Source organism: Calliopsis andreniformis, chromosome 5, assembly GCF_051401765.1.
Source record: "Calliopsis andreniformis isolate RMS-2024a chromosome 5, iyCalAndr_principal, whole genome shotgun sequence".
Taxonomy (NCBI): Eukaryota; Metazoa; Arthropoda; class Insecta; order Hymenoptera; family Andrenidae; genus Calliopsis; species Calliopsis andreniformis.
Window position 1 is genome coordinate 12,035,936 of NC_135066.1, and position 16,256 is coordinate 12,052,191.

The following is a 16,256-nucleotide window of genomic DNA, read 5'->3' on the forward strand; positions in this document are numbered from 1 at the left end:
CCTCCGAGCTGAATTTACGATTTCGATTCGGGGTAAGCAACGAACATGAAATCCGGTGCCCTTGCTCGATTCACGCTCTGACCATATCGCTTTTCGTCATGGCCCGCGGTGCGCCTACGGACCACCGACGTCGTCGCAATTAGTAAGTCGGATATCCTTCTCCCTTCTTCCCTCGTTCCTATTCACCTTTACATTCTGCCTTTCTCTTCAGCCTGCTCTATTTCTTTGCCTCCTCCTTTTATACCCAGCCTCCTTTATTCTCCTGCCTCTTGATTTCTTTATCCCATCTCTTTGTAAAGGGAATCGTGAATGAACTTGTACATGTAAAAAGGCTGTGTATAACTAAATTGGTATTTAGAGCAGTTGATTTATTTTTTTAAATAGGGTTACAATGTTTCCTTGCGATAAGCTAGGTTGATGTATGTAGATATTTATCATTAATTAGATAAATTTAAATATCGATGACTGAAACAATTTTTCTTAATCAAGTCGCATTTTTTCATCTTCTTTATAACTGTTCAAGCTTTATATTTGTCTTCCCTTGTCTGCTACGTCCCTTCTCGAATTCTCCGCTTTTCATTCTTAATTCCCCTCATTTTTCTTTCCTTCTTCTCCCTTCCTTTTCCATCCGTCTTCACTTTCTATCTTGTATCCACTATTCCAGAATTAATGGTTATGAGAAACGAAAGGATCCTGTCGCATTTACAATTAGTTACACGGTCCAATCTTGTCCATTGAAAGCTATCTAACATTGTAATTAGATACAACTAGTCGCGTAAAGCATAGAGAATAGCTTTCAAGATTGTAATTTAGAAAATTCAATTTTGATAGAAAACTTCATTAATATTTACTACAGCTATGTCTAGATCACTAATTTTTTGAATACTTACAAAAGACTCCTCGCCTTTCTAAATTCATTTTGTTCTTTCGAGCAGTATTCATATAAGTACTTTAATATTCAAATAATATTCGGCTACTCATTCAAACATTATTCATATCATATTCACCAAATAATTATCAATTAGCCAGACAAATTCGACTAATTCTAGCCTCGCTCCAAACACGATAAAATACCTCAAAACTCACCTGAAGTCTCAAAATCCCCTCCAACCTCGAATCACAAAAATCGCTGACAAAAACAATACCGCCAAACACCCTCAAAACTTGCCAGCGAACCCGCATCAGCGTCGCCGACGAAACATCTCGTAATCGTTTCGTAATTGCCAATCGCTAACCGTGCGCTGTCAAAGTATCAAACGTAGCTACGAGCCACCAGATCGTATCTCATAAAGCAGCGCGAGGGAACGGAGGGCAGAGCACAAAGAATCTGCCGAGTCAACGAAGATAATGACAATTCCCCGTCCAGAATGGAATTCGTGGAGGGCCTCGATGAACACCGGAAGTCGATGTCCCCAGCGGCCTTTCGGCGCCACGCGGGGAACAATATGAACGTATCGTAGATAATCCATCGGCGAAAAGCACCGGTAGCGAGCGGTCGTAGATGCAGATAGCCGCGGGTTACGATCTCCTTCGACCTATCTCTTTCTCGCTCTTTGTCTCTCCTCCTCGGCGTAGGCATAGCTAAGGGGAAGAGTAACGATTCGCCTCGTTACAATGGTAAAGGACGATCCTCTCTTCAGCACGGGGCTCTCCTGCCCACCCGATCCTCGGCATTAGTCATCTCTGGATCGAGCCTAACGATGTTGTCCGACAATGCTGAGAGATAGGAAATTGAAGGGCTAGTAGACGTGAAAGAAGGAGACGAAGACAGAAGAGGTGGTCGAGTCTTGTGTTAAATAGAGAAATAATGAAACTGGATCGTGGCTTGCGTTCATGAGGTGGAGAAATGAATGAGCTTGCCTTTCAGTTATAGTCCTTAGATTATAAGGATTTTATAGTGTATTGGCGAGCTCGATATTTTGGTATTACAGAGATTCTACATCTCCTTCTTTTTATCTCTCCTTTTTAACATGCCTTAGCTTCTAGCATCATAACATTTGCGGTTATTTATACTATTATATAAAGAGGTAAAGTTGTTTCAGCTTTTCAGGGTAAACTCTGAAACCACTGAGTCGATTTGGAAAATTTGTTCACTGTTTAAAAGGTTATTTCTTCCCGAGTGGCATAAGCTATAGTTCATATTTATACTGTAAACTTAACAACTTAATTAGATATAATGCAAAAATAAAATGAATTACTTATGTATAATGCAAAACTACAGGAGTAATTAAAAGTGCAGTTGAATGTGTCCAAGGACATCCTATGATTAAAAATCGATCTTCCATTTTAAATGGTATTTTTTTCGATCTTTCCCAGCATTATTATTATTACCTCTTAACTTTACATTTTAACTCGCTATTTCTGTTTACCTTTGGAAGTAGGCGTAACAAAGTGGCGATAAAGAAGAGAGCTAAGAGAATGCACGGTTGGATTATTGGATTACGCGAGAGGCAAGTAATACCAATAATGTGCGTTACTTTTATACCCCCATAAAGTTCCCGACAGCTTTATTCGTGACAGTTATTGATACTTGCCCAAGAGGGTGTACCGTTATAAATTATATTCCCTATTCGCAGTACGAATGCAACGAATGCGAGGACGACGTTCCGAACGAGCTTCTAGAGGTGAATGGCTATCTTAATTTGATAATTGCAAGAGTTGAAGTTACTACGGAGAGGAAGAAAGCCAAAGAGGGAAAGGAATTAAAGCGCCAGTTAACCACCGTGATGAGTAAAGAAGATAAAGGGGAAAGAGTCTTAGGTATAAAAGTACGGTTAACATGTTTGTAGGTCGAACGTTAGGTTCAATCAGTATGCGCATTGTAGAGCTGATGGTATGCAATAGAGAAAATGAACTAACGGTATTCTATGTGCACGATGTATCGAACAATTGAGTCTTATTTAATAAAACTTGTTATTAAGATGCAATTTTCAGATTCCTAATTGGAATTCCAGGGACGCTTCTTTCTGGAATCTAAATTGATAGCCTGCAATCTACGACATTAGTTTGAGTTGAAAAATATTCTGAAAATTATCGGTTGCGTTGGAAATTGTCAATTATCTTTAATGACTGATATAGAAAAAAATAAAATTATGACAGCAACGGAAGACAGATGTAAAAAAATCGTAATTAATATGATAGATCAAATTATTAGAAGTAAACGAGACTTCCCTCCGCATACAGCCTAACATTCTGAATAGTATTATTATACAAATATAATATATTAAGTGCAGATTATCAATTCAAAATATCTGATAATCGTATTGGAAAAATTTTCTTTGGAAAACCCAAAAAGTTTCTCAAATTTTTTACTACTAACAAAGAAATGTTTTATGAGTTCTTAAAAAGCATAGAATACATATTAGGTATTGTGACACATCCAGTTTTTATGATAAAAAATCTCACTATAAATACTAATTCTATAAATTGACTGTGTTTATTGCATAATTAAAATAAAAATTTTATGAAAAAATTATTCCTTTGCTTTCAGAATTACGTATTATCATTAATGTTATATTTTTTAAACAAGATTTGGATTCATACGATGCGTAGTTCTATAACGAAAAAAACTCCATTCGATATTTTCTCCTAAATCACACTAAAAAGATGCTAGACTGCATGCCTGCCAATACCATCAACAGGAAGGTCCACAGTAAATAACATTCAACTGTTTCACAAAAGGGCAACAAGTTCTAACAAAAAAAAAAGTTTACATCTTCAAATGCTAGAGAATATATATATGGAAAGTACCAACAAGTGTCATCAACGTTTTATGTCGCAAAAAAATGTCCAAAAATCGCTTTCGTTTCACCATTTTACTCGAGTCTTCCCCCTTAAGCAACCTTCAATTTGCCCTGCACGATTGACATAAAAGAGTCAAAGTTCGTCGCCTGGAGCGCTCTGCTCCGAATTCGTCTGGTTCCTCGGCGCACGATAGCGACTGGAAGGTAGCCGATTGGTGATAGCCAGCTGCGGTATCGACGGGAGACCTTATTTTCGATGGTATCTGCGAAATAGAAACAAACGAACGAACGAACGGACGGACGTGTATGCCGCATTCCGTGTTTATTATTTTGCCGGTGGGTGGTCCGGAGAAGTCCAGAGCCCCGTCTTGGTGGCCGATAGCATCTCTCGCGTCTCTCATGTGCACGCACCGTTGAACGCGGCCAACGCAGTGAACGAACGTGGCGCACCGAGTCGTCTTGCGTAAGGAAGTAGTCGACTTCTCTCCTTCCCCTACGCCCATTCCCCCGGCACCCTCTGACTGGTCGAGCCTCCTCGTCCATCCAACCACGCACAATTTACCCTTTCTCTCTCTTTCCGCCTCGTTACCTGTCCTCCCCGCCCCAACGCCAAACTATCGTCTTCCTCCGCTTTTTCCTCCCTTTGTCGTGTCTTTGGCTATTTCTCCGTATGATTGTTCTCCGGTGTCCTCTGCGTATGTCTGCTGCTCTGTTCCCAACATTTTGTTTCGATTTCTAGGCTCTTTCCTTTTTTCCTTTGTCTGATTTTTCTTTGACGTACCTTCTGGGATGGAAAGACAGGAATATCATTTTTCTATTCTTCATTTTTCCAATGCTTGCATTTTCGAATAGTTGAGTTTTCCAGTGCCCCAATTTTTCAATGACACACTTTTCCAGTACCTTGATTCTCCAATAACTTACTCTTCCCATACCTCATTTTCCACTACCTCAATTTTCTAGTACTTGAATTTTGAATATTTCAAATTCCCCATAGTTGAATGTGCTAGAATGTATTAAGTCTACTATTGACTCTAGGCTTCAAATATAGATTCGAGAGTATTTCAAAGAGATCAATTTTGAACTTATACTGTTTTTCAACTCACCCATTCAATTTTAATACACAAATGCGTGTGTGTATTTAACTACACGTGAAATAAAATACAAGAACCCATGTAACAAACATTACATAAATCAAAGCACATACAATCAATACATCTATACATGTGTACATTTGTTTACCTTTCCAATTATATTTATCTCTTTAGTTTACACTAAAAGTCTTGACTCGTGATCCTAAGAGAGTGAATGGGAATACATAGGGGCATGTGTGGGAGTGCCTGTAGCGATGCAACCCGAGCTACAGAGATGCATATTGTGGAAAATAGATCCACAGGGGACTCTGGCGGGGCCGTACGCTCTGTTTCAGCCAGGGCCTCCTGCTATCTCCCTCTCGTACTCATTAAGCTGATGCAGCGTCGGCAAAGATCAAAGCTCGTCTTCTACGGAGGACCGCTTAATACTGGGTGGCGAGTTAAGAGTGTCGTAAAAATTATTAACGGTCCCTCCGTACGCTGTGGCTTATCGTCGGATCGGCAACTACAGTGAGGTGCATTCGTCGAACCCGCCACCACAATGTGCAATGACATTTCCTTTCTGCTTTCAATCTACCATATTCGTAATGCAAATTCAGGACATTGTACCCAACAAGTTTATTTAACTGCTAATTGATTCATTTCTCATATATAATGCCCTCATTAGGTTGCAATTAAATCGTATCCCAGCTAATTTGTTTTGGATTAGTATGTTTTATAGTGGCTTAATGTATTTAAAGTTTTTGGGTCACAAGATTTTATGTTTTACTTGTGCATCAAGAGGCTTTACAGTAAAAGCATCTTTCTGGTCACCCGTTTTGTTTCTAAGCGATGTCGCTTATATAGTACTTGAATATTAAGTTACGCAAACAATAAGTGTCGGCGCCACTTTGTGCCATTCTCAGACAAGAAGTAATACCAGTGCTTGCGGTTTGTGGAACGACCAGAAATTCTCCAATCCCTGTTTTCTGAAAATCAGAACACAGTATAACAAGTGTACTCCTATTGTTATATGTAAATAAGTGTTAAAAATCTTGGGAATTGGGTTCTCTGTTTAAATAATCGCAATAGAAAATAGCTAAGGCTCTCCCATAGAGAGATAGAAAAGGATCGCAACGATCATACAATCACAGACTTCTATATACATAATACACTAGACTGCTAACTCCCCATATATAACTGCACGATGCATGTACCCAGAAAATATATACTAAAAAAAAATGGAGTAACAAGGGAAAGCAGTGATAAGCTACAAGTATGTAGATACCTATACATACAGGGTATACGTTATATACACAGACTTATATACGCATAATATAGACTTCTACATTATATTATACATTACATAGAATACAATTATATCTAATATTCTACATTATATAGAAGTCTGAGTACTTTTGCCCCTTTTCGCTGCACACGCGTTTTAGTCCACATACAAAATTCATACATAAAAGTTGAGACGCCTCAGAGACAGAAGCTAGCAGTCTAGAGTATTAAATAGAAGTTTGTGGATACAATTTCAAAGCTTCACTTTCACATTGAAGGATTCGATCGAACGAAGTACGCTGGCAAGGTCGCACGAGTCGGTGGGCAGAACGAAGACGCGCGTCCGTTCGTATCAGAATCGAAAATTGTCTCGTATTCGATGGGACAGGGTGTCGGGCTCGGTATCACGGTGGGTGGTCGCGTATTTACACATTACCTCCTTCGATCTGCCAGTTCGTCTCGCTCTCTCTTCCTCTTATTTAATGTTCACCGTTCCCCTCCTTCTCTTTCTTTGTCTTTCTCCCTCGCCCCTCCCCGATCCTTTTCGCGTTGCTCCTCACCGCACGTCATACACGTGCGCATGAATACCGAGAGTGCGTGTGAGACTGCCCAATGAGCATTCCGACCGTGCAACACACGCGCGTGCAACGGCCGCGCGAGCACGCACACGCGGCCCGACCCACGGAAGTGGTGTACGACGCCTAATGAAGTCGCATCGTTATGCAGATATTATGAAGACAGGTTAATAAGTTAATCGTTCGGCGCCGCGTTCCTCCCCGCGGCTTAATGAATGCATTCGAAACGGTTGCTTGCTTCTCGTGGGCGCCACGGGTCATTGTGTCTCTATTTTATAGCTATTTTAATAGCGAATATACTTTGAACATGGAGTCACGATTTTAGATACAGAAGGTGGTATCGATAAAGGAATATTAACCTTTTTTTTTTCTTAAATTTTATGGCCACTGATATTTGCGCTGGTTAAATACAAAAGTGGTCTAAATACAAAGTCTGAAGAAATTAAATTTTTCAATTATTTTATAGTGTATATCGAGGCGATACCGAGTAGGTAAGTGATGAATTCAATTTTTTTGGAATTTTAATATAGACCAATTATAATTACCAGAACACTTTCTCGTGGACATATGACAGAAGTGATATTGCAAAGAATTAGACAGACACTGTATCAGTGTTGGTCAAACCTTATCGTGATATGGACTATATTGGGTCTGTTAGGAATGTTAGGGTTGCAGCCATTAGAGTAGTATTTTATATAAAATTACAATATTGCAATGGATATCACTGTTATGTTAGGTTAACAAGCACACAAGCCTATCATTCATATGAGAGTCAGGAGTCAGGTCAATTACAGGAATTATTTTTAATAAAATTTCCTTCAAATTCTTATTGAATTTCTAACACGAGAACCTTTGCTGATTTTGTTAGTGACTCCATATTTCCTTCACTCCTTCTGTTTAACACAAGTATTCAATAATCATTCCAAATTCAAATTTCTAGCATTTCCTGAACATAAGAACTGCGAACCTCTCAAGAATATTCACACATCGCCTAAAACTACTCAATCTGTCAAAAGAATATAAAAATATCTATTTTGTTACAAAAATAGACTTTCTACAATTTCATCTCAATTAATCTCAACACTGACAAGATTCAAGGAGCTCCGATAGGTGGTACGACCATGCACTATAAGTCTAAAACATACTCATTCAGCCAGAGGTGGACGGGGGATGACAATAATAAGGGAAGAATGCAGCGTACCCTACGTCTGCCAATGAAATCGCAACCAGTGGCAGAGAAGACGCGTATAATCAATTATGTAGATTCGGTGAGGCGCGCGTGCGGTGGCGGTGACGGTGGCTGAACGCAGTAAACTCCCGTATTTCCGGCCTCGATCATCATTGCCCCGGAGCAGCGGCGATTTCGATCTCCAGAGGCCCGTAAGGGAGTCGTGTTTACGTTCGATACATCTCTGGCCTCTCTTCCGCTCGTCTTCGACTCTCCGTCGCGCATCGGCGTTCACTACGCTCGTACGGATCGCCTGGACCTTTTCTACTAATACAGAACGCGTAAGAAGCGTGTACAAAACCAGAAGACGGTGTGTGGAGGCAATGACGAGGAGAGAGTGAAGCGAGAGCTCGAGGAAGAGAGAGAAAGACCAAGGGGTAGGAAGGAAAAGGAGATGCTGCGGTGATCTGTGAGCGGCCCTCTGTGTGCCCCGTGCGTGTTGCGTAGCCGCTCCGCTTGTGTTGGTAATGTTTTTGCTCGAGGGGAAATGGTACCGCGTGTGTGGTCCTGCGTCGTGCCCCCTGTACCCCCTGTGATGGCACATCGTCGTATCCTAGCAACGTAGAACGCCACGCCGATTCGGCCAATCACGGGTCAGGCCCGATCGACTCGGCCGCGCTCGGATACCTTCGGCTACGACGTCATCGGTACACGCAGCGACGTACCCTTTTACCGCGAAAATTGGGACTCACGGAGATCTCGCTGGCAAGAAAAATTGAGGATCTTACACACAACAATCGCTCTTTCATCATTCAAAACATCATATTCTTGGACCACAGAAATCTGGACAAAGAATGTCAGCAGCATTCATAAAGAAACTGCATGCATATTACATTACTATAATAACATAAAATCAAGAGCCTATCTTAAACACCCAAGTTTCTGACATTCTTATTACCCTCCTTACAGTTAGCTATGCAAGACTACTTAACGCGAGGCTTTTTATTCAGCACCTACGGTTCCGAAAACATCAGTGGAGTTCTCACAGAAAAGGTCTCATAGTATTCATCCAAAGTGTCCATCGTAAATGACTTCTGCATGCGATTAGAAGGTTTCTCCGTTTCATTTTTCCAAGCTTGCACGTCTGCTCTAAACTACCCCAAAGTTCTTCGTTCGCATAAGGCCCAAGACACCGCGCTCGCGCGGTACGGCCCTGAATGTTTGTGCAGTTCCGATCTCGGCGAGAGGCAGTCGTGGAGGGGGGGCCGTCAACTATGGCCGGCGCAGAAGGCAGGCCACGAAAGAAATGTGGCAGCGCGTTTCGCTTAGTACGGACTTAGACTGCTCTAAGTGGCGGTCGTGTACGCTGGTGTTCGATCCACGAGGACGACGACGACGTCGTCGTTACAGAACGCGTGACAGAGAGACCCGCAGACTTCAACGACAGCCTCCAGCTGCCCTCGCTGGACCGTGGTGCACTCCTGTCCCCTCGCGTTTACGCCTGGCGTAAACCGGATGCTGATCGAAGCCGCGCCAATACGAATTCGGTGACCGTGGCGAACCACGTCGGCCCGGCAGCGCGAGTTATCGAGCCAGGTCGGTGCCGTGGCCAAAGTGACAACGAGCGTGACAGTGACACTGAGGTGCGCGCGTGTCACGGCGGATATCGTGGCAGCGATCCGAGGGACAGGTCCGAGACGCACTGAATCTCGGTTCTCGCGACGTTCGACCCACGTTCTGACCCATGCTTCGCCCTGTCTCCATAACAGGCGACGAACCGCGCGCGTAGAATCGAATTGTGCGAGTTTCCCGCGAAAACAGCGTGCGGATCGGTGTCCCGGGGTTGTCCCGTGATATTTCAAAACAAGCGAACTCGCGTGTGCGCCCGCGTGCTCGTCCCCGGCGATACCGTGACTCCCGTGAGAGGGAGATACAGATAAAGGAGAGAGAGGAAGAGAGAGAGAGAGAGAGTGGGAAGGGAAGGCCCTGCGTCGAGCAGAAAAAGCAAGAGGAAGAGAGAAAGAGAGAGAGAAGGAGGAAGGGATAGGAAGAGAGACAGAAAGAAAAGAGGAATCAGAGAAGAGGGAGGCAGTCACGTATTTACTCCTGTACGGCGGTACGAAGCTAACCTAAAAACCGATTCTCGGGCCCCGTTTCGTGCGTATGCCATCGATGGGCACGATACGGCCGCGCATGCGCAGACCAGCTAGTGTGTACCTTGTGCGCGAATTTCGATTACTGTGCTGGCCGCACGCGTACACGGCACGTCGATGAGCCGCGCCGGTAAACAGAGGGGACTGATTTTCGTCGAAACTGTGCTGTGATATGTGTTCGTGCGGGAATTACGTGCATACGCGGTAACAGTGAGTGTGAGATCGTTCTCTATTTTCCTTCGTGTCACGGTGTTCTCGTGGTTTCTACGTTCCTGCCCCCCTGGCGACCTAGCATCCAGCGATAGAACAGAATTGGAGGAGGAATAAAGGCCTGACGAAGAGGTGGTCTCGGTGGAGAGTAATATTACGAATAATCATACTGAGAATCGTGCCGGGGCGAATGCATGACGGATCATGGTTTCTGCGTCCGGCCCCACAGGGATCCTAGCGGGACGCCCTTCCGGTTCTCAGTACCTTCAAGGTTCCCAGCCCTCGCAGAATGGAAGCACGTCGAAGGTTCACGAGAAGAACGTCACAATCAGCGTGGAGAATGCGAAACAGCGGCACGAGTCGGACCTTTACATCAGGCCGAGTTGGACAGATGCGGCGATAGCGTTGGATCAACTCGAAAAGGTACGTTCTGTTATTTGATGTACGATTGCAGGTGTCGAAAATGGGACACATGGGAGTCTGAACGTTAGACTGGTGGGCTTAGAATTCATTGGAATTTAAGTTTGAGAGAATTTCAGTTACTCCAAAATTGAGAAAGAGTCTGTAAACTTTACCATAAATGAAATTTGAGAGAACTGAAATGATCGCCAGAAATTAAGTATAAGAAAATGAAATTTCTAGAAACACAAAAATGAGAAAGAGAAAGAATTTATATACAATTGATGCTTTGTCCCAGAATGTATAATTTCATTCTCAAAAATTCTAGTACTAACGTGAGAAAAGTTTGTTAAAAGACTGAACGATCCCTCGGCATGGGGTTAATTTGCCCATTATTTACGTAATTGAAAAAATACAGGAGTAAGAGTGATGCATTCCTGCTGGAGGCAGATGTTTCTTACGATTGGCGTTTAGATCGTCGGTTAACTTGTTCTCGTGAGGTATCTAATCGATGAAATACACGATCTCTGCTAGTTGTACGACCATCGCCTGTCTCGTTCGGTCAGTTACGCTAACTAAACATAGATAATAGCGCGATCGCATGCCACTTCGTGAGTCCTTTCGAGCTGCTGCGGTCATCCGTGAGACTAGATAAGGGTATAAATTCGATGCAAATTACAGATAAACTATATCGTTAGCTTACTAACAACTGCATTTACTATTGGTATTTGACCTAAGCTTATTACCGATTCCACGAAAAATGGCGGAAGAATTGTGTGTCGGTGTTCGTGAGGTCGTGAATACAGTTTAATTACAGTCGTGATTGCAGTTGAATGATTTGTTTCCCCTCAAACTATAATCTTTTCTGAAGACTAGTAGAAAGGAATGCACTTCTTTCACTGTATTTCAAATACTTTACATAAGTATGGCAGTTTCTTTGGAAAAAGCGAAACAATTTTTAATTTCCCTAGTCTAATATGTAATTATTTGTATTTATTGTAATGTAAGTCTGTTTACGAGTATTTATGATTTACTCTTACAAATCTACATTTAAATATTAATAATAATAAAATACTGCTCGTTACCCTAAATAGGTTAAAGACTACAGTTCTGTCAAGATGCTCTTCACGAACGCGACCTTGAAGTGACCTCGGTAGATGCAATAGAAACACCCTTTCCGAAACTAAGATTCTGAAGCAGCAGAGTAAATACCATGTCACCCTCATACACTGTTCAAATAACTGTCACACAGAAGTATAATCAAATAAATTTCTATCATAGAAAATAGTGTAGATTGTATTTTCATACAAGAATGTATATTACATTGATTACAACTATCCTCGCGCTTTTTTTCTTTTATTTTTCGCAACATACCGCGAGAAAAGTCTCTAATAGTTATTCCTATTTTATTAAATATACTTAGAGAAGTGGAGCCTAATTCAAAATTTATTTTACCATCCGAATATCAGATTTGATTTAACTATCGATATTTTCTGCATGTTTGCACAATTCTGTACTTTTCTGCCTATTGAAATTTCCCATAAATCCATAAAGAATCGCAGTTTACAAACAGCTGTCGCTGTTATCTCTGAGCTGACTCCATGAAGCGCTGAGAACAATGCTTTATGACTAACGCGAAAAGCTATGAAGTTTCATTGCGCGCACATTGAAGTACCCTTTTCACGAGCTCGCCTCTCTAAATTCCCCAGCAGCCTAGCTGTAAACTTTCACACACGCGGGTGGTCCCTTGGACGTGTTTTCGAAGGTGAGAGCGTCTGAGAGAGGACCAGGGTGAACGGGAGTAGCGTCGTAGGAGAGACAGAAGGAAGGCTGAGGTATAGATCGACGAAGGACCGACTTCCTGCCAAGGAATACACACCCTTCTCGTTTCCAGCGACACGGGCCTCCTGCTTTACCAAAGGCATCTCTAGGCCCACTGGTTCTCAAACTTTTTCCCTTCGTAACTTTCGAAAGTGCCACCTTCTTCCTTGACTTTTGACCATTCTGGCCCAGGTCGAGCATTTTTTCCTCTAAATTAGGTTACAGTAATTATTCGTGAAGAAAGATTTAAAAACCAATCACCATTTTAAAAAATACATTTTGTGAGAAATTTGGCTGAAAATTTTTTACTTCTTCTACTCGAGAATCTAACAATAAAAATTTTTGTTTCACTTTACAATTTAACATATACTTATGTAGTCCTTAGGTTTTAAGGGATTCTAAAACAAATTTTCCTCTCTTTAGTTAGCAAATTAAATAAACTTCTACAAGTGCATGGAAGAAAAGAAAGCCCCTGAAACAACCTAAAACAAATGCTGAATACAGTATAGCCACACTTGTAGATAGAAATAATGATTTACAACTCGAAAATTCTCTCTTCACTTCCCCTTCCCTTGTGATGGCAATGCGTCTTCCTTCCAGTTTATAAACTGAGGCCCTAGGAGCAGTGATCTCTCGAGAAAGCAGTCTTGCGACACGAAGATCGTCCCCTGTGATCTTTCCATCTCGAATACCAGGCAAAATGTGCGTGGCACGTGAACCAGGGGGCTATCACCTTTCGAGACGGACCCAAGGGAGAGAGAGCCTTGCAGGGCTTTCGGCGGCAGGCCTTTTCCTCGGTTTTTCTCGGAACCACAGGCCACCCCTGGCGCGGCTCAAACACCTTCTGTCGTTAAGTTCCATCTCAAACTCGCTGTCTCATTTCCCATTTTCGTGGACCTCTGTTTCACCTAGCTTCAAAACGACCTGGTGGAGTTGGAATGTTGAGGATTTTTACTTTTAAGTAAAAGGAACAGAACCTATATTTGCGAGAGATTTTGTTCTACAGTTTCGATCAATTCGATTTTATCGAGAATATCTTATATCTTATGAAACAAAACAATCTCTACTATACTATTTTTCTATGTAATGTTATTACACAAAAACTCGAAATGCAAATACTTTTTGATTCACGCTATATCTATGAGTGTGTCTCATAAAAATTATTTCCACGTCTCCTTTTCTGACCTACCAAAAACTATCCCTTCATACTGCTTCTACTTTCAACTATACTTAAATTCTGATTTAATCAGCCAGGGCTCTTATACTCGAATTACATTGAAATGAATAACAATTTCCCCGTGGCTATCTGAAAGCAAATATTTTTGAACTCGGAAGTTGCGTAGCTTACAAACAAGACACAATGTCGCCATTCGGTGAAATAAAACTGGTTATGAAACGTGAGACAAGTATAAGTATTTTGGTCTACGCGAGCGATGCAGAGTAATGCATTACGCAGGGAACGCAAAGTGTTTCCTTTCGTTCCCCATTGAGGAGAACGAGTTCGATCGAATTGGCGGGCAGGGTGTGAGGATTATCTGGGAACCAGCATAAAGTAGGAAACGTCTCTTCTGTTTCCACATTTCTTCCGAGGATTCCAATTAGCAATTTCTTTCCCTGATTGCTGGAAACCAGTTTCTCCGTAAGCCCCCCACATTCGCGAATGTCCCAGAAACGAATGTCGCGAGGGTGCATCCGGCTCATCATGCACACTGGTTGGTTCGTCATTCTTTGAAGCTGTTGAATAAACTAAATCCAGTGTGTTTAACCCTTGCACCCTGTTCAAATAACTGTTACATACAATTATAATTGAATAAAATTCTATCGCTTAAAATAGTGTCAATTATGGATATAAGGATGGACCACGAAATGTGATTAGCTTAGATTATTTTACTGCTGGTTCAATTTGAAATTCTTTGATTATTATAACATGGTTTAAAGAGAGCTTTAAGATGATTGTACCAAATTTGTTTTTAACCCTTTTTCCAGAGTTTTCAAGGTCATCTTTAGTTTCTTGTGGACAAACTTATAATTTTTTTTACACTCATCTTTTAGCGGATATTGAGACGAATTCGGCAAGCATTATAACAAATGTTTTTTCTTCATCTAAACTAAAGAAACATTAAAAAAATATCATTTACCTTAGTTGGAAGAATATTTAAAATGAAATGACTGCTGAGTTCTTTCTCAGCTCTGAAAAGTGTACCACAGAAACCCTCTAATCGACGTTGGCAGCATTTAGAATAAATCGGAGGATTTCCAAATAATTTGATCACCCTGTATAGCCAAAACTATATTGCAGAATTGTCCTTCAAGTGTATTTTATATATATCCAATAACATGAAAGTGTCCAAATACTGCTACACTACCGTGTATAAAACTGCCTCAAAAATCTGCAAAGTGTTGATCCCACCCAGTCCACTCCCCGTTCTAACAACGAACCCCCACTTGGTAATTTCGTTTATCTTCCCCCAACGATCCCTAGACGCTGTCACCTGTGCTCCCCAAGCACCGAGCTGCGACCACACAACGCAGTCGTCGGCAAAGGAGAAAAAGTCGCGGGAGAAAAGCTCGACTGGGTCTAAAAATACGAGTAGGACGCCGCGGAGCTCTCGAAGGCACGAGAATGAACGAGAGCGGAGCGATAGGAGCAAGAATACGCGAGAACGAGCGAGAGAGGAGCGATAGGAGCAAGAATACACGAGGGGATTACGTACGCGAAGGGAGCACGAGACGCGCCACCCAGGGCGATCGGCGCGAATAAAGCGGACCGATCGCGGGCCGCTTCTCGCTCCCATTTTATCGTTTTACGCGATTGCACAATTACGGTGCCACCGCCGACGGCGACAGCGGCGACGGCGGAGGTGGCGGTGGGAGGTGGTGACAGTGGACCAGCCGGCGTTACGGGGAGGAAAAAAAGAAGAAATTCGGGGTCGACGGTCCACTTTTCTTGCCGTGCTCAAAAGGGAGAGGAGAGAGACGCGCGCGCTCTGCGCCTGGCGTTCATGTCGGATGAGTCAGTCCCAGCGTCTCACGGGCACTGCCCTTAACGATGCTGCGCATGCATGCTCGTGCACGCGTGCACCGCGCCTGTTAACCCTTCAGACGCGGGGATTTGTGCGATGGAGCGGCGGCGGGAGTATTTGAATATTTTCGTGATCCAGAGTTTTCTCGGTTCTTGAGCGTTTCTTTAGTCAGGTTCCAGAACCTGATGTGTCACTTTTTGCTTTCGAAATCGAGGTGTGTACTCTTTCTTACGTATTTAGTCGAGGTCTATTAGTTTGGAAAAGATGATACCTTTGTATTGGGTATGTAGTTTGGGAAAAGAGGAAGGTGGTAAGTCATGACACGTGGGTTTACCTACTGTATTTAACTGTACAATCGCTATGCTGAAAAATTAGAAAATCATGGCATGAGTTTTTGCTGTCTGACTGCAGATTTGGTCTGTGGTTAGTGTTTTTCTGTTTTTGATTAAATGATTAACATTTTAGATTTACAACTTTTGTTAACGTGTTATATGTCACGTGTACCGTTTTCGGTGCAAGTTGAGCTTTCCACTCAGGTTAAGCGATAGTCTTATTTTTAATGGATAAAGTACAGTAAAGTAATTGTTCTCCTTACTGGATTTGTTATGGCTGGATTGTGAATATCGTTTGAATTTGTAGAAGTGATTATTTAACAATTCTAGCTTAATTTATTTTACCATGTAGTACCATGCAAAAGTTCATAGAGAATGCACCATCAGCTTCAGCTTTCAAGTCAATATGAAAATTGACTTGAATCCCCATTTTTTTAAAAAATTTGCAAATGTATTAAAGTCCCATCGCTATTTA

The 16,256-nt window shown here is 42.1% G+C and overlaps 1 protein-coding gene across 1 annotated transcript in view; it reads left to right on the top strand.

Moving 5' to 3' along the window:
• Window positions 1-10,338: 10,338 nt before the first annotated feature.
• The window catches only part of Ptc (protein patched), a 52,951-nt gene continuing 47,033 nt past the window's right edge, over window positions 10,339-16,256 (top strand). Inside the window, exon 1 of the mRNA XM_076378258.1 lies at window positions 10,339-10,629. Within this exon, the coding sequence (XP_076234373.1) occupies window positions 10,411-10,629 (219 nt within the window). The 5' untranslated portion in view covers window positions 10,339-10,410. The remainder of the gene's footprint in view (window positions 10,630-16,256) is intronic.